At 37.5% G+C, this 19,214-nt stretch overlaps 1 protein-coding gene across 1 annotated transcript in view; it reads left to right on the forward strand.

The window, feature by feature from the left end:
- The window catches only part of CSRNP3 (cysteine and serine rich nuclear protein 3), a 178,585-nt gene that overhangs the window by 95,933 nt on the left and 63,438 nt on the right, over positions 1–19,214 (forward strand). Inside the window, 1 exon segment of the mRNA XM_077751206.1 lies at positions 13,204–13,374. Within this exon segment, the coding sequence (XP_077607332.1) occupies positions 13,204–13,374 (171 nt within the window).

The raw sequence follows: 19,214 nt of genomic DNA on the forward strand, positions 1-19,214 counted from the left end.
TGTATATGCTTTTTGTAATTTTACTATTTTCCCATGTTACTACTTATTATATTTTAATACAGTTAATAATTGCTCTTTATCTGAGAACAATTTAAAAATCAAGTTTATGAACTTGGTTTTACCTTAAATCCTAAATCTTTTGGACTTTGGTGGGCAAAGGGAGGGAGATAAACATCCCTCCTTACTTATCCTATGTACTGAATTTCTGATACCTGTCCATACACAGTATAGTAAACATAGGAACATAAAAAGATGGGGGCATCTGGGTGGCTCAGTTGGTTAAGCATCCGACTTCGGCTCAGGTCGCTCAGGTCGTGATCTTGCAGTTTGTGAGTTAGAGCCCCACATCCGGCTCTGTGATGACAGCTCAGAGCCTGGAGCCTGCTTTGGATTCTATGTCTCCCTTTCTCTCTCACTAGCCCTTTCCCGCTCTCTCTCAAGAATAAATAAACATTACATTTTTTAAAAAAACTTAAACATTAAACAAAAAACTCTCAAAAATAAACATTAAATTTTTTTTTAAAATTTAAAAAAGATGAATAAAATTTATCTTAATTTTTCTTATGTTCAGGATATTGAAAGTCATGTTTGAACCTCAGTTCTTATTGCTACCATGAGAATCTGGTATATTATACCATTAACAGGAATTTGAAACTACTTTGTCTCCTAAGGAAATGAGGAATCTCCAACAAGTATACCAAAGGAAGCACACAGACCAATTTTTTTGTGGCATTTGACTAAACATTGTTGTCATATACCTATTCTTGCCAATTTCCGAGCTTATGGTCTATTTCGTTCTCAAATCCTGGGGCTCTGAGATTCACCACCTCCCACCACTAGGCTAGCTAGGAAGAGTTGTTATTCGAACAGTCTTTTATCTCCATGCAAGTTTATGAATCCACATACTGATGCGGAAATGCATTTAAGGTATGTGCATGACACACATACCTTACATTATCCCCAGTAACATACAAAAAAAGTTAAGACAACTGAGCCATCAATCTTTGAAAATTCACTAATACAATGTGTATGTTAAGATATACAAGGAAGCTAATACCATGCTCCCAGGCTACGGTTCTTAGTTTATAAGTGTATTATAAAAAACGCTGCGGTGCTCTTGTGCTGTGACATCCTTTTACAGGAGGGGGAAAAAGCAGTTCTATTCAAAACAACTCACCAGGTTCTGACAATAACAAAGAACAACTGAGGCTGAGATTTGAGAAGAAATCTTACAGTTAAACTAAATTATATCCCTGAAAATAAACAATGATTTCAAAACAAACGAGTAGAAGGGAGACCGTGGTACTTGTTTTTAAAAATGTTCATGAAGCTCCAATAATTGTTTGCTGCTCTCCTTATCTATAGTCATGCTGACTAAAGCTATAGCTAGATGGAAGTTCAAGTGTATTCACGAAGCATTAGTATTTACATCTTATTATCTGCAGTCTCTCAGAGAAAGCAAAAGTAACTACAAATAATGCTATGCCCGAAACTGGGTTCTTGACCAACAGTGTCGCTTCATCATGCAATACATTGGTTCATTCTAACGTGGCCACAGCTGTTGATGACAAGAAGCTTTGTATTTTTATACAGTACATCTTTCGGTCCATGTGAAACAAGTTTTTTTGAATGTTAACTGTTCTCAGACACTTTGGAGTTACTTTCCTTCTTCCCATTTCCATTAGATCAATAGGTGTTCTCATACACTCTGAAGAGCTTTGAAGATGTGAAGGAATGTTGGTTACATGAGCTCAATGTCAGAAGATACTCTGTAACAATGAGAACTAGTACAAAGTATTGGGGGAAAGCTTCATATTCTGGTCTTCTCTTGACCGTTAGCATTTTAAAGAGCCTGAGAACTACTTCAACAAACCTGGGTAATTTTGTTTAATACAATAATACCTTATGAACTTAGGGCAATTTATGAGCGGCTAAACAATCAGGAAAAGAGTCTGTTTTCTTGATAGGTGAATGCCTTTATTACGTAGTTTCTTGGGTATGTGAGTTCAAAGTTTGTCATGGAGTGTGAAGAAGCTCAACAGGAAAGTGGTTGGGAACTAAGGTTTAAATTCCAGTCCTGTGTCACTTCCAGGACACGGTCTGCCTCTTACAATCCATGTGGTCTTGGATATGACACTTGAAATCTGTAAGCCTCACCTTCATCTGCAAAGTGGGGGATCATCTCTGTGGTTTTTATGAAAATGAAATTGCATGATGCATGCCCAGAACATAATAAGAACATTATAAATGATAGTTAATATTATGATTTTTCAACCCATAGGAGTTGATTCCCTGGTGGTGAAAAGGCAAATTCAGCTTAAGCCTGTAGTTACAGAAACTATTGATGAAATATCTTAGATTTTAGCAGATGAGGAAAAGACCTGTTTTCTGAAAATAGAAACCCATGAGGAATTTATTGAAAGTCATACCTCCCTGGGGCGCCTGGGTGGCTCAGTTGGTTAAGCATCCGACTTCAGCTCAGGTCATGATCTCACGGTTCGTGGGTCCGTGCCCCGCGTCGGGCTCTGTGCTAACAGCCAGCTCAGAGCCTGGAGCCTGTTTCAGATTCTCTGTCTCCTCCTCTCTCTGACCCTCCCCCTGCTCATGCTGTCTCTCTTTCTCTCTCAGAAATCAATTAAAAAAACAACAACAAAAAGAAAGTCATACCTCCCTAGTACCACCTTCTATTCAAATGTGGCAACTAGAGAAGACAGTCACCATAGTCATCAAGTTTCAAACTACATGTGGCTTCATAGACACCTTGAATCTTTCCAACGGGAAGCACAGTCTCAACAAAGATCCTCACATATGTTGTGACAATATGTACTTTTAGAAGCTCTCACTTTATTGCTTTAAAAATTTTCATCTATGTGCCTTTGTTCTACTTTTTCCCATTTCCATGTTGACTTTATATGACCAAGGTATTAGTTATGCATCTCTGCTCCATCCAGAGTTCCTGTCTCATCTATAGGCAATGGACTTTTCAATTAGAGAGGGAGCCTGGCACACAGTAGATGCCCAAGAAATGTTTGCTGATCTCATGCTGTTTTGGAGCATAGTCTAATTCTAACTAATGTGTGAAAGATGCTATTTCTCTGAATTATGAAACAATTTCTGTGTCACAGATTTGCTGTTTTAAAGTTCTTCTGTATGAGAATGATGTTTAGAAATACTATCTTCTGACTCTTTGATTTTGGGTCAGGTCATGATCTCATGGTTTGTGAGATCAAGTTCCACACCGGGCTCTGCGCTGACAGTGTGGAGCCTGCTTGGGGTTTTCTGTCTCCCTCTTTCTCAGCCTCTCCCCCAGTTGTGCACACGTGTGTGTGTGTGTGTGCGCGCGCGCGCACGCATGCTCTCTCTCTCTCTCTTAAAAATAAATAAACTTTAAAAAAGAAATACTGTATCAATATATAGTCACAAGAATTTTTCAAAAGAAACTTAGAAACTATATCTACATTTTTTTACTTAAAATTATTTGAATAGTCAGGAAGCCTGGGTGGCTCAGTCAGGTGATTAACCAACTCTTGATTTCAGCTCAGGTCATGACCCCATCTTGATTTCATGAGATTGAACCCTGAGTCAGGCTCTGCACTGAATGTAGAGTCTGCTTGGGATTCTCCCTCCCTCTCTCTCTCTCTCTTCATCTNTTGGCCATATTTACTCTGATGTCCACTTTAGAGTACTTTATGGGAAAAATGGTTTCAAAGTCCCTTTCCCTTCGGACTATTCTGATGATTCTTCTGAAGGAAAAGGATATCATATCCCTTAAATACCCTTTGATCTACACTGGCTACTCTGTTATTTAATCAGAAGCTTTCTAAAAGACTGAAGAGAAATTTCTTAAGTGCTAAGGAGGAAAAAAATATTTATCTTTCAGTGTTCTAAATTCTTCTACATATGTGAGGTCTTTTTTCCCCTGAATGTAGTAAGTATTGCTACTCGCCAAAGGGATTAGGCTAAGTACTCTTCTTTAGTCTTAATAGCAAGCTTATAAAATAAATTTTTCATTGGCAGTTTGTTAGAGTAGAAAAAATAGGCTTACAATGGGCACTTGATCAATTTTCAAGTTTTAAAAGCCCTATCATGTTCTTGGTTAGCTTTCTCTGCTCTTGCCAACCAGAAGAGCATCCTGGGGGTTACCTTTAGGAAGGGACTTTTGGCTTCTAGTTCACATGTATTCTAGTATGCCATGTTGCCAAACACCAACTAATGAGCAATGTTTAATATTAAAAGGGGTTAAAAACCAAGTTCTGTCTTTCTTATATGGGTACTAACTAATCTCAATGGCAGGTAACATGGAAAGCTTCATGGGCCCCCCCCTGCCAGGTAGAGTCATAAAAAAAACACTTTTACCATTAATGGGTGGAGGAGCCATTCATCCCTTGATCAGCAAGGCATAAATCAATTTAGCCTATTTGCATACAGTGAGGGAAGACGGTAAGAACAATTAAGAGGCACTCACCTTTGATGGAGACCATGGCTTTTATGGCCAGGATGTAGGGAATGCATTGCATCAGAGCCTAGTCTCATTAGTTACGTCCGCCCCTTATTTTGACAGAAGTGGAAATTGAGACCAAAGGAGGTAATCCTCTTACTTAAAATTAGGCCACTCGTTAGTAGCTGATCTAGGATTAGACTCCAAATTGATGGCCATTCATTTACTGAGCAAGCACTGGAGTACATCTTCAGTTCATAAGGAACCGCACACTCAAGTGTGAGAAAATGGCAGGTAAGCCAGCAATTATGATAAAGTGTGATGAGTACTGTGAGCTGTGAAATGCAGAGAGGTCACTTAACCCAGTGTGGTGCTAGTCAGGGAATATTTTCAGAGAAAGTTTGGGTCAGGCCTTTTGGGAAAATGATCTAGATTTCTGAAAGCTTGCTTTCTTTTGTTAAGATAAGCTTGGAGCATTGGGAGAAAGATTACAGAGACTAGGTACAAAGGGCCTTGGCCATAGTAGGGGCTCACTAAAAGCTGGCCGGTATTATATATGGAACAAGGCACTCCAACTACCTTTTAGGAAGGACAGACACTGTTTTAGGGAGAGTGTACTGCAATCCAGAATCAGCCACCAAGATACAGAGTTGTGGAGGGAGTCAGTTTGGGGTAGTTGTTTTAGAGTAGTAGGTGGTAGCCAAGAAAACAGGGAAGAAAGGAACCCTTAAAGATGTTACGGAATGTTCCCCTGATTGTAGAAGAAACCGAGGGAGTTGGAAGGACCCCTGCCCTAGGAAGTGGATGACCCTCGTGTACAAGGAACAGGAGACAACAGATTCTTAAGCTTCTTTGGTACTCTGAACTAATTTGTTCACAATGAATCATTTCTCCAGGTTCTGGATCTCCCCCCAGGCTGGGGAAATGGGATAAATCACCAGAGCAGAGGCTCTTGACCAGGGAGTCCATGGATAGATGGCATGCATTTGTGCTTATGTGCCCTTTTTTCTGTGGAAAGCATTCATTTCTTTCATAAGGTTTTCAAGCTGCAGATCAGCAAGCTGCAAAAATGTTGAGATCCAAAGCACGTAAAGTAACTCAGACCTTTAAGTCAAGGTCACAGGCAACTCTGGCACAAGGAACTCACACATAATTGGGGAGCCCTGCAATCATTTCTCCAACAAAAATATTCATTAGACAGGAGTGCCCCCAGGGTTCTTGGCTTAAACAGGCACCTGGGCAAGAGGTGTATTTGGCCAACTTGCGCTTCTCACATTGGCAAGCCACCAGCAGCATTTTTCACATTGGTGGTGCCCCATGGAAACACCTTGCAGGATTTTACCTTGTGAGATCGTTGCCAAATCCCTCTCCTCTTGGCGGCAGATATGTCAATTTCTTGCCAAATGGGTTAAAGCAGAAATGGCCCTAGTATTGTGGGAAAAGATATCCCCTCTTTTCTTTTTTAATAAGAGACATGCATAAGCATTCTGAGAACGTGTGGAGTGATAAGTATTTAAGGCATAACATCTGATGCCAACTTCTTCCAATAATGACTATCTTATTTAGCAGAGACTTTAGTCTACAGTCAGTGTTTGTTTAACAGAATAGCATCAGGGCAGTAGTAATGTCAGTGTTAGGGCCAAACTTAACAGATTACTCAAAATTATGGTTTAAAAAAAATGATGGATGAAAAAGACTTAATACAAACTAACTTGATTAAAATTGTATCCCAATAGTTAGGAACATATCTGGATAATTAAAGATACTGCACCAAAGAATTCAAAATAACACAGTATGATTTTTTTTTAAGCTGAGCTCTGCTTTCTTAAATATTGGAATAAAACCTCTACGCCCTCAATTGAGCAACTGTCCTCTTCACCCTCTATCTGGCCCAGTAGCAATCTGGCTGATAAAGTGTGACATTGTGAATAATCTTGCTTTTGCCAGCGAGGCTTTTCCCACCTGCTATCACAGATGAGCCACACACCAGTATTTTCGTCAACCTGTTTGCAGTGACGCTCAGCTCATCATTTGAATGTGGTGAAGCAACCAGAAGAAGCATCAAAATTGCTTTCCATTCTGAGTGAAAGTAAAGGAAAGTAAGTTCTTCTTTCTGTGCAACTTAATCCTGACACTGGTGTGTGTCCTGGGCCAGAGTCCCATTGCTGATCGAAGCAAGCAGCCTCGTTTTCTCAAAGTCATTGGAGTAGCATTGTATCATAGTTTCTTAGCTTTTTGTGCTTGTTGGAAGAATTTGATGAGGTCGTAAAATACATTATTTTGTTCTTTGGTAAATCATGGAGAAACATCAGGTCATGTAATGCAAGGGAACGTGCCACCTGATGTGTGCCGCATCACCATGGTGGAAGTGTCTTTGTTAATGACCCTTGCAGTTAAATATGACTCTCACTTTGGTTAACTACAAAATGAGCAAGGAGGCAATGCAAAGGATAAACGCAAGCCCCAACAACAGAGGAGTTCCAGATACATCCCTTCTTTCCTAAGGAAGTACCGTGGAAGGCTTCTGGTCTTGGCCATCTCCGTGGCATAAAGAACTACCAGGTCGGATGAACCATGAACTCACAGCTCATTACCCTTTTTTTTTTTTTATTTAACCAGGCCAGGGGGGAGACAGCATCTCACTAAAAAGACCTCATTCTCCCAGAAGGAAATTCTTGCCATGCCAGAATTACTTCCTTTTAAATTCACTTCTTCCTGCACCAGTGATAGGTCTGGCCTGCCCTTAACTTATTAACCACTACTCACCCCTTGCTGTTCTTCAAATATTTGATAAACTCATGATTCACCCTAATGACCTTTCAGGTTTTATTTACTGAGTTTCATCTGTTTGGTAAAGGCAGAAATATTCATGTATGGTAGCTCCAGTTGGTAGGTGGTATTTCTTTCTTTCTTCTTCTTTTTTTTTTTTTTAAAGGCTTCATACCCAATGTGGGACTTGAACTCATGACGCTGAAATCAAGAGTTGCATGCTCTTTAACTCTTGACCTTGGCTCAGGTCATGATCTCATAGTTCATGGAATCGAGTCCTACATTGGGCTCTGTGCTGACAGTGCAGAGCCTGTTGGGGATTCTCTGTCTCCCTCTCTCTGCCCCTTTCCTCCTTGCGTGTGCATGCCTGCTCTCTCTCGCTCGCTCTCTCTCTCTCTTTCTCTCTCTCTTTCTCTCCCCCCCACTCCCTCTCAAAATAAATAAACTTTAAAGAAAAGAAAAAAAAAAAAGAAAGTTGCATGCTCTACCTACTGAGCCAGCCAGGTGCCCCAGTAGGTGGCATTTCTTATGTAGATATATTTGTTACATTGGAATCATTTTTCTTTCTCCTCCAGAGCTGGGAACCCCCTTAGGGTTGTCAGAAAGAATGCAGGATGCTCAGTTAAATTTGCATTTTAGATAAACAACAAATAATAAGTACAAATATATCTTGAAGGTACTTTCATCTTTTATCTAAAATTCAAATTTTTATTTACTAAATCTGGCAATCCGAAAGTGGTTCTGCAGATCAAATAACTTGCTCCTCAGAATTTGGGGATTAATGATATTTTTAAGGCATATTTTCTGTGGTAATTTCCTTACAGCACATCTAAAGCATTATGAAATAAGGGCAGAATGAAAGAAGAAAATAGGGTTAAACATTAGATGAATAGACTTGGGATAGTAAGAACTCAGTGAGTTACCTATGAAAGCTACAGACTTTTTACATTGTCAGAAAAGAGTGATATGAACAAGATTCCAGCAAATACCCAAAGTTAGCTTTAGTCATTCTTCCAAATGCATTAAAATGTACATTTGCATCCACCTTCTTGATTTGGCATTCTTAGTGAACCTCTCCCACTTACTTCAGTCTACATCCTTCTGGCTTCTGATATTTTTCCAGAAATACATTAAACAAAAGAATTGCACTTATAACCATAGAACATCTAGTGTAGTTCATCAGTGTGTGTGTGTGTAGAGATTGAAAACATTTATACTCTCTACTGCTTTTTCATTAAATGTGCTTAGAGGAGCTTCTGAACAATGGTTATATCTAATAAAAATTTGAGAGCAGTAGTATGTGTTAGTCAAGTATAGCAGATATCCAAGATCACAAGATGCTTTTTAGAGTTTTATAACAAAGTGGTTATTAATTTGGCAATAGAAAAAGGGCATGAGGGTGCAGAGAAAGGGGAAGCTGTCCAAGTGGTGAATTCATGGGCTCAATTAATGAATGAAAAGATTAAGATAAATCAGTATTAGACAAGAAGAAAATATTGGCTTTGAAATACAATTGAACTTATTGAGGGTTCTGAGTAAGATTTGCTGGAGTAGTACCTAATTGGGTGGCTCTTTGCCTTCTGGCCATGTAGTTGAGTGATCAAATGGCTGACCTCTGACCCAAGATGGGCGAAAACTTACTCCCTGGAACATTAAACTTGAACTGTGAGGTAAGAGAGAGAACTTGCTGGGCTTAAACCTGGTAACAGTGGTGCTCTAGAGAAAAATAAGGAATTTCTACAGTCATAACCTCAGAAGCTGTCCTTATTCCTGCAGTCCTTTAATTTTGGATTTCAGCTCTATCTAAGATTGCATGAACTAGTTCAGTATTTTTCCAACAGATGTCTTTGTGCTTAAGTTAGCTAGAATTTGCTTTTGGGTTGCTTGCAAGCAAAAAAAAAAATTGTATGACGTTTTGAGGTCAATTTCATCTTTCATTTTGATTCTCATCCAATCAAAAATGCCAGATATTTTGTTAGTGAGGAGAGAGAGAGTGGTGACGGAGATGAACTTGATTTCTGCTTCATGGAGCTTTCAATCCAACAGAGAAAACAGACACTGATAAAGTAATGAAAGTAAAGAAATGGAAAGGTTTTATACATTCATCAACAAATATTTATTGAGCATCTATAATATATAAAAGGCACTGTTATAAACCATTGGTACCTCAGTAAAGAAAACAAAGATCCCTGCCCTTTTATCATGTAACAAGGGATGAAAGCAGTAGATGATAAACATCGAAATATATAAATAAATAACATGGATTTAGAAGATGGTAATTGCTATGGGAAAAGAAATTAAAACAGGGGTCAGAAGGAACAGTATATCAAAAAGACTGGAAGCCAGAGAGAAATAGCAGGTTGGAGAAACTGAAAGATTATTAGAGCTAAAATACTGGCAACAAGGCAGTGGCTCAAAATGAAGATGAAGAGGTTAGGCCAAGTAGATTGTTAAGGACTTTATAAGCCATTGTGAGGATTTTGAACTCATCCTAAGGCAATCCAAAGCCACTTAAGAGTTTTAAGCTATAGACTGACATGATCAGATTTGCATTTTAGATGTATCATTCTGCCTGCAACCCGGAAAACACATCTAAAGCAAACAGTAGTGGATGGGAGAGAGTAATTAGGAGGTTCTTGTCCTAGTCCAAATGAGAAATGGTGATGCTCTTGACTAGCATATGTTTCATGAATTGGAAAACAGTAGCTGTGTTAAAATGGCTGTTATTGAGGCTTAGATTTTCAGCTTCTCACATTCCGAACAGATTAATGCCTGTCCAGATTTATCTTCTGTTCTTTGGGCTTTGATGCTATATAAAGCCAATTTGAAATGGTGACCACTTTTTCATTGGCTTCACATCCATGGAGTTTAATTATGCCTCATCTTTAGGAACAAAAATATGATAAGTGGATATTTAAGGAGCTGTGGCAGCCCTAAGACAGGCAGTCATTGTACTCCCTAGTGTCTGTACCTAACTAACCACATATTGTCATCCTCAAATTCTGAGAGAATCAATACAGGATACAAGCAAACCAGGTATATACAACTCCTCTATTAACAGGGCCTTCCCCCTAAATTCTCATATTCTTTTCCCTAGTGAGATAGTGTAGATAATGTAGAAGAAAACCACATGCTCTTTTTACCACTCCACTGTTGGGTTTAAATGAAGGGTTACATTCCTTTAAGCAGTGGGTCATTTGGCCTCATAATTTGTTATGACCTCTTATTATGCTCACATAATATATTTTAAAGGCAATGCAACTAGACAAGTATTATGCTTGTTTGCTGCACAAGCAATCAGCACTTAACCAGTGTCACAGGTATATGTTACGGTTATGCCTCTCCGTAATAATTTGAATTTTTTAAAGTTTATTTCTTTATTTTGTGAGACAGAGGTGGGTGAGGGGCAGAGAGAGAGAGAGAGAGAGAGAGAGAGAGAGAGAATCTCAAGCAAGCTCCTCAGTGCCAGCACAGAGCCTGACGTAGGGCTCAAACTCATGACCTTGGGATCGTGACCTGAGCTGAAATCAAGAGTGGGACGCTTAACTGACTAAGCCATCCAGGAGCCCCTGTAATCATTTGAATTTTTAATTTCCAGCTACAGACTAATCCCAACCTAAGCAATCAGTTCCTTCTTTCCTTTGAGTTAGGTCTAGCTCAGGCTTTTGCAATCTCAAAAATGTAGACAGAAATTGTATCTAACCTTCAACTCCATTGCTTTCCAGTCCCAAAATATGATAACAAATAGAAAAAGAGACTTTTCAATTTCCTTGTCATCCCTCCAAAAATTTCCCCTCTTATTCTTGAGGAAGCAAGAAAGGAACAATACCAAGTACCACTTTACCATATCGGAACATGGTTGCCTGTGGTACAATTGAATGTCTTTGGTTCTTGAGAAATCTGCCTTTCCTAAGGAAGCTGGGAGCAGTGGGAACTTACAGATATGGTTTTTAATGGCTTCTGTTGCAATATCTTATTATAAGAATGTGCTTTTTAAACATCGGTTTCCATCTTGTATTATTTTGTGTCTTGGAGGTTCTCCCTCATGAATTACTTTGCATCTTGTTTGAAGTGAACCATTTTAAAATTTATATCCTGTCCTACTTTTATTTCAAGAACTTTACTTAAAATATCTTTTGTTCTCTTGCCCTGCTCAGATATGCAGTATGCATGCACATTTTATGCATTTCACATTCTTTAAGGTAGAGAAAATAATATGCTAATTTGAATAGTGGTAAAATCAGAGTCAGGATAGAGATTTTATTCTCAGAAGAGTGGACAGTGCAATATCTTCTTATGGATATCTGTTCTCTCCATTGTTAATATAAGTCAAGCAAAAGACATGGATTAGTAAAAGAAGGCATTGGACCATGAACTTGGGAGTTTGATGGAGCCACATAGTGAATGTTTGCTCCTTCAGGGCAGGGAACATGTTCTACTCCCTTTTGTATCACCTACTCCACCCGCGGAGTCAAGCATATACATACCAGTATCTCAACATGTACTCAGATGAATGGAGAATATTGAAATTAATTATAAATCCTTATAAGATGTTTAATACTATACTTAACTTTACTAGAAAATACACAAAGGATGGCCAAAGAAGAGATTTTTGACTAGGTTTTAAGCATTGGGTCATGTCACTCTTTAGGGCTGGAATGTGGACACCCCCAAGAGAGGCAGAGCCCAGGAAGGGAGCTAGCCTCTGGAGAGCAGACTAGAAATTAGACAGTGGTCTTCCAATATGAGTATGCAGAGTCCTAGGCAGGACCTCCTGGGAGTTTCGGATACAGTAGATCTGAAGCAGGGCCTGAGAATTTGCCTTTCTCATAATGCCCCTCCCAGGTGATGCTGATGCTGCTAATCCAAATAGCCCACTTTAAAAACTACAGAATTAGACCTTTCGAGAGAGCTGGCTCAGCTCAGGGGACCTGGGCAGGCTGCTTGCTGTGTGATCTGCACAGAGAACGGGTGATTTCCAAGAGGTCTGAGGACAGTCTAGAATAGTTTTAAGGGTCTTGCTTTCTCTTGAGCAACAGGACTGATGGCTACAGTCTGGCAGGAAAAGGAGAGAATGGCTTCACAAACTCAAATGAGAATTAAAATTAGCTGACGTACATGAGATGGAAGTTGGAATGCATGGAATCAACTTAGTAATACTTTTAGCTAAGTTAACCTAATTTAGCAGTGTAAGACCATGTACGTATATATCGAAGCTAATTTATATATAGGTTATTCACTGAAATATCCTTACACTGCAAGGAAAGTTGATGATCTTTAGCTGACTGTGCATATGTCAAGGTAAATGGGGAAGGTGGAGAAAGGGCAGCCCAAGGAGAAGGGAAAGCCCATTCATCCTAGAGAAAGCATTTAGGAGAATCTACTCCCACCCTTCCCCCACCCACTAAGGGCTGTCTCCCAGATAAGTAGCCTTAGGAAGTTTCCGAAACAGTGGCGATGGCTTTGGTAACCAGGTATCATGGGAACACATTTCATCTTATTGCAATATTGAAATGGAAACTACCTAAAATTTAGAACTGATTTCACATGCTTTGTTGTGTTCAGCTAATTAGGTTCTCACATTTATGAAGTTTTTGCATACTTCTCTGTGTTTCTTCTGGATGAATTTTATATAAGACAGTAATTATTTAGGACTTTGGGGGATATTGACACTTTTTTCATTACAGAATTTCACGATCTCGGGTGGATTTTCTCAATTTGCCAACAAAAAGGAATAGAGATATTATATTAAAATGAGCTGTGTCTAAAAAATGATACATGCTGGTAACCAAATGGTCAATTGCTTGTATTTAATTTAATTTAATTCAGTTTAATTTTTGTTAATTTGAAAATATAAAAAAAACTGTTTAGTGATCCTTTCAAGGAAAGGCTCAGCTCATGTATAAAAAAAACACATAAAAATGACTCTGGAGACCTTGGCTACACATCTAGCGGTCAAATATTTCAATGCTTCATTGCTCTCGTTCCTGTTACAGGTACATGTGACAGCGCCGCAGCTATGAGTGGAATTTTAAAGAGGAAGTTTGAAGAAGTTGACGGCTCATCACCCTGCTCCTCTGTGCGGGAATCAGATGATGAAGTTTCCAGCAGCGAGAGTGCTGACAGTGGGGACAGTGTCAATCCATCCACTTCTAATCATTTTCCCCGTGAGTACGGAAACCACCCCTGAAGCTAATTGTCTGATTCTACAGTGAAAATAACTGCATCATCTTGGTCACTGTTTTGAACCTTTATTACTAGTTTTGTTTTATCCTTGTAATTGATCTAAAAACAAAGCATGATTAAGTAAAGAAAAGAAGTGTTTTTGAGGTATCAATAGATTCTTTTATTTGGATTGCTTTGGAGAGTGGTTTATTTGATAGTGTTAACCAACTGACTCAATGCAAAACTGGTATCTCTTTTTTTAATTTTTTAAATGTTTATTTATTTTTGAGAGAGAGCTCAGGGGAGGAACAGAGAGAAAGGGAGGCACAGGATCCAAAGCAGGCTCTGTACTGATAGCACAGAGCCCGATGTGGGACTCAATCTCACAAACCATGAGATCATGACCTGAGCTGAAGTCAGCTGCTTAACTGACTGAGCCACCCAGACACCCCCAAAATGGTTTTTCAGTATTATTAATTTTAATTTTTTTAAATGTTTTATTTATTTCTGGGAGAGAGAAAGAGAGACCGGGTGGCTCAGTCATCATGACCTGAGCCAAAGTTGGATGCTTAACCGACTAAGCCACCCAGGCGCCCCCGTTATTACTAATTTTAAAAGGAAGCACCCTATTGAGAGTAGATGGGGAAAGACAAGTCCAGGCACAGGCATTTATCCTCCCAAAGCTGAAATGATATTCTGGGAGGAAAAATAGATATATTTGGGAATAGAAAGTCTAGGTTATGATGAGAAAGAGCGTGCCACCCATGCATTAAGAGATGAGAAAGGTACAAAACTCACCCAAGTGTGTGAGTGTACACAGTTTTTACTTCTTTCTACTCATTCCTTTATTCTTCATCCCCAAGAATAATATTTAAAACCCACAAAGAAAAAATAGAGATGTATGCCTTCTCATCGATTCTTTTTTCTGTCACACTATATGTTAGCCTTTCCTGTCAAGAAAGATATTGTGAGGTTTGCAGGACTGATGGAAATTTTTTTTAAATTTTTTAATGTTTATTTATTTTTGAGTCAGAGAGACAGAGTACGAAGGAGGAAGGGCAGAGATAGAGGGAGACACAGAATCCGAAGCAGGATCCAGGCTCTGAGCTATCAGCACAGAGCCCAGTGCGGGGCTCTAACTCATGAGCTGTGAGATCATGACCTGAGCCAGTCAGACACTTAAACGACTGAATGACCCAGGAGCCCGAAAAAATTCTTAATATAATCTGCAAGCTAAAAGAAACTGACTAGTAATAGCTAAACGATCTTTGGAAAATTATGTTTCCAACAGGAAGATTTTACTGTATCATGATACCATGAGAGATAACAAGTCCTAGTTTATCCATTTTTCAGTTAAGTGTCTGATTGTATTAGCATATGATTCTATAACATGGAATTTAATTTGGAAATGTGAAAACTCAGAAAATGAAAAGAATAAACAAGAGCTTGAAGAGGAAATAGGATCTCAATAAAACTGTTGAGCATGAAACAAACTAAAGTCAAAACCATTCCTTTAAACAATCAAAACTAATAGAAAATATAGTGAAAGGGCAATTATAATTATCACAACAGAAAAAGATCATCATATATTTAGGGACAAGGTAATTGTGCAAAATAAAAATCTACAAATACATTTATATATGTCATGATGATATGAAATGAGCTTGTGTTTTTTATTTAAAGAAGATACTTGTGTACTTATTTGGTCTTAGTATTAAATAGTGATAATAACAACATCATCATCTGATAGAGTTTTGTGAAGATCAACAGAACAAGTGAGATAAAACACATGAAGGAACTTTGGAAATTTTTAATACTAAGCACATTTTGTATTGAAAATTATGATCATAGCTAATATGTATTGGGTACACAAATGCTACCATAGCTTTATATACATTATCCCTACTCTTTCCATCGATTCTAGAAATACCACTACCTTCAATTTACACAGGAAATATATATGGCTCAGAGAGGCTAAGCATCTTGCCCCAGATCACACAGGATTTGAGTTTAGATATATATGTATATGTATGTAACTCACTACAAAGTCTTCACTTTTTCCATTATACTGCCCTTTAATTATATAATATTGGACATATCTTTAAAATGTTGTTTATTGTGGGGGAACCTGGTTGGCTCAGTTGGTTGAGCATCATACTCTTGATATCAGCTCAGGTCATGATCCCAGGGTTGTTGGATAGAACCCTACATCAAGCTCCACACTAAGCCCTGAGCATGAAAACTGCTTGAGATTCTCTCTCTGTCTCTCTCTTTCTCCCTTTGCCCCTCTCCCCTGCTTGCATGAGCTCTTCTCTCTAAAATAAAATATAAAAAATAGATGTTGTTTATTGTGTATTAGTAAAGAGGTAGTTTATGTTTCCAGATATAAAGATAAATAAAGTTATTAAAGCTTTTCATATTAATTTTAAATATTAGTATAGTCTCAAAATCCTCAAGTGGATTTTCTTAGAAGGTGATAGAATGATAAAAATCTATTTGGGGAAATAAGCTAATGAGAATAAAGGTATATTTTTTTTAAAGACACTAAAATGTTTAAAAGCCATTCCAGATATTAAATCATATTAGAAAAGTATGTAATTTAACTTTTTTGATACTGTGCTATATCTAAGAAAGTATAGAAAATCTTAACATGTTATATATACGAGTTTAATGTATAAGAATAGACCTTTACAGGGGTGCCTGGGAGGCTCAGTCAGTTGAGTGTCCAGTTCTTGATTTTGGCTTAGGTCATGATCTCACTGTGAGATTGAGACCCACATCAGGCTCTGCACAGACAGCACGGAGCCTGCTTGGGATTCCCTCTCTCCCTCTCTCTCTGTCCCTCCCCCACATCTCAAAAGTATATGCTCTCTCTCTCTCAAAATAAATAAAAACATTAAAAAAAAAGAATAGAGTCTTAAAGAGCAATGGGATAGGGAAGAAGTATTTAATAAATGGTGATGGTGTTAGAGTTTGAAAAAGAAGTAATTTAGATACACATATCACAACATATGCCAAAATACATTCCAGAGGGATTAAATAAAAAAATATTTTAAAAATCAAAATATGGGGATATTGTTTATTTGTCAGCCGTAGGATCACTACCTGAGCTTTGAAGTAACAAAAAAAGTCACATCGCAGAATACTGGTATTAAATATATTATTTATTACATTTAATTTAATAAAAAACTCACATGAATCTTTTAGATATCCTCCAGAGGTAATCCACACAATAGGAAATATGATTAGCAAATATTTTAAAGCATTTAACAATAGTAATAATGATACAGATTAAAATAATACTAATGAGATTCCGTTAGTATGAAATCACAGAAAATTCATCTTCATGAGATTAACATTCCTCTCCAGTAAAAACTACTGATACCTAAGTACTAGTGAAAGTCACAGTATAAATCATAGGTACATACATTGCTACTGATGGTAGTGAAATTTAGAAAGCACTTGGGAAATATAAGAGCCATAATAATATTCATATCTGTAAGTCTGTACTTCAGATATTTACCCAAAGGGAGAAACATCAAAACTGAAGGGAAAACTGTATCAATGGAAAGTTGGTGGTTAGTGGTAGTATCAAATACTGCATAAATGAGAATGTTAGTGGTTGGTGGTAGTTTCAAAAAAGAGAGTTGGAGGTGGGGAAGAGAAAAGTTACATGTCTAAGAGCAGGAAAATGATCCCTTAAGTTATGGCGACTTACACAATTTATTTTCATAATAGTTATGAAGACTTGACAGTATATAAAATACTCACGAGATAAAATTAAGAAAAACATGGGTGCCTGGGTAGCTCAGTCAGTTAAGCATCTGACTTTGGCTGAGGTCATGATTTCATAGTTCGTGAGTTCGAGCCCCACATTGGGTGAGCTCGAGCCTTGCTTCGGATGAGCCCCACTTCTCTCTCTCTCCCTCTCTGTCTCTCTCTGCCCTCATGGGATTTTCTCTCTCTCTCCCTCTCTCTCTCTGCCCCTAGCTCACTTGCACCCTCTCTCTCAAATAAATAAATAAATAAATAAATAAATAAATAAATAAATAAATAAATAAATAAAAAGAGAAACAGAAAACAGAACCCAAAATTTTATCTCTACTGTCAGGGAAAGTCTATGTATACATAAAGGCAAGCAATGATATGGTGCCTTAAGCACTGAAAACAATTTGATTTTTTTGAGGTATTAAAAAAATGAGTGAATTTTCGTATTTATTAATTTTTATTTCTGTCAATATTTTATGTCTCCCTCAACAAATAAGTTTTAAACTTAACCTAAAATGATGGCTGTCATTCAAATTGTGTTTATATATGTGAAGATTGAAATGGTGTGAGCCCCTAAATCATGCAATTCCCCCACTAACTAGTAAAGGCTTTAATAAGTTGTGTCTAACCAAAGTGATTTTTTCTATTGAAGAAAATAGACATAGTTTATGATGTCCAAAAACTTATCAAAATGTTTCATCTCATCGTTTATTATCAGGGTGGCTGGCGATGTGTTAGTTTACTGGATTGATGATTTAACTGTATTAAATGAAATCTGACAGAGATTTTTCATGATTTTTAGATATAAGTAAATGCTTGATTTAATTAAAAAGTGCCCTTTTTTTAATGGTCTGATTAGTTCATTGTATTCGTATCAAGAGATAAAAACTCTACCTAGAATATTTACTGTATGGAAGACCTGAGGATGTTAACTAATGTGAAATGGGTAGTTTAAAGGGTTTCTTGTTTCTAGAGATGCATTTCAGATTATTCACTAGTCCAAAAATTGATATGCAAATTTTTAAAACATGTTATATTTCTTTTTTCATCTAAATTAAAATATGTACTTATCGGCAGTGGTCTTATCTGCATGTAAATCTATGGATATAAACTCTTAGGAATGTTATTAGTGGTGAAACCTGTTTCTTTAGTATATGTCTCTACTTTTGAAAAAAAACCCTATCTTAGAGTAAAGAAGGATTTTTGATGACTATCAAATTTGTATAGCATTAGGAAACCAAATTTAGTTTCACATTGAGATTTTTTTTAATGTGGTTATTTAAATCTTACCATCATGAGCTCATCTTTCAAATTAAAAATATCCCATGTACTCAGTACTTTGCAGGGATTAACATATTGTGTAACTTAACATTTTGTTATCATTACAAATACAGGCATTGATAAGATTGGTATGTGTCAGTAGCTATGGTAGTAAAAAATTCCATGCTATTCTAAGCTTTCTTAGATATTCAATTTACAGCACATCACAGTATAACAATAAAAGCTTCAAAATATAAATCAGTAAGGAAATTATGCCTCTTTTTATGGACTTCTGAGTTTTGCTAGGCAACTAGCATGCTTACCAGTGATCAACCAAGGTCATATCGTGTACTTCCCTTGAGATAGAAGCATCTGGATTCTGTATTGCTGTGGAACGCTTTGTTTCATCAAATCCCTGTGGCTCCATAGCCAATCAGCCTGTACTTGAGCACTGTCAAAAGGAAAGCTGCAGAGAAGCTAGAGAGGAATGATTTTTTTCTGCCCTCCAAAGGGTCTTGGCACTTCACGCGAGTAATGAGAAGCTATGTGATGAAATGTCCTCCCAAAAGGAACACATTATTTCTCCTGAAACAGTGTTTCTACAAATAAATGTGCAGTATTTAGGAAATGAAAATATCAAGAGGTAAAAGGATAGATCTCCTAAGGTACATATGAAAGCAGGCAGTAGACATCTTCCATAGGGATGCCATTTTCTCATTTAAAAAACATTTTTACATCCTTGAGTTCGTTTGCTCTCCAAGAATTGTTGTCTGATTAGAAGCTATTATTGTAACCATTTTCTAAAAGTAGAAAT

This window comes from Crocuta crocuta, unplaced genomic scaffold (genome assembly GCF_008692635.1).
Source record: "Crocuta crocuta isolate KB4526 unplaced genomic scaffold, BGI_CrCroc_1.0 scaffold219, whole genome shotgun sequence".
Classification (NCBI taxonomy): Eukaryota; Metazoa; Chordata; class Mammalia; order Carnivora; family Hyaenidae; genus Crocuta; species Crocuta crocuta.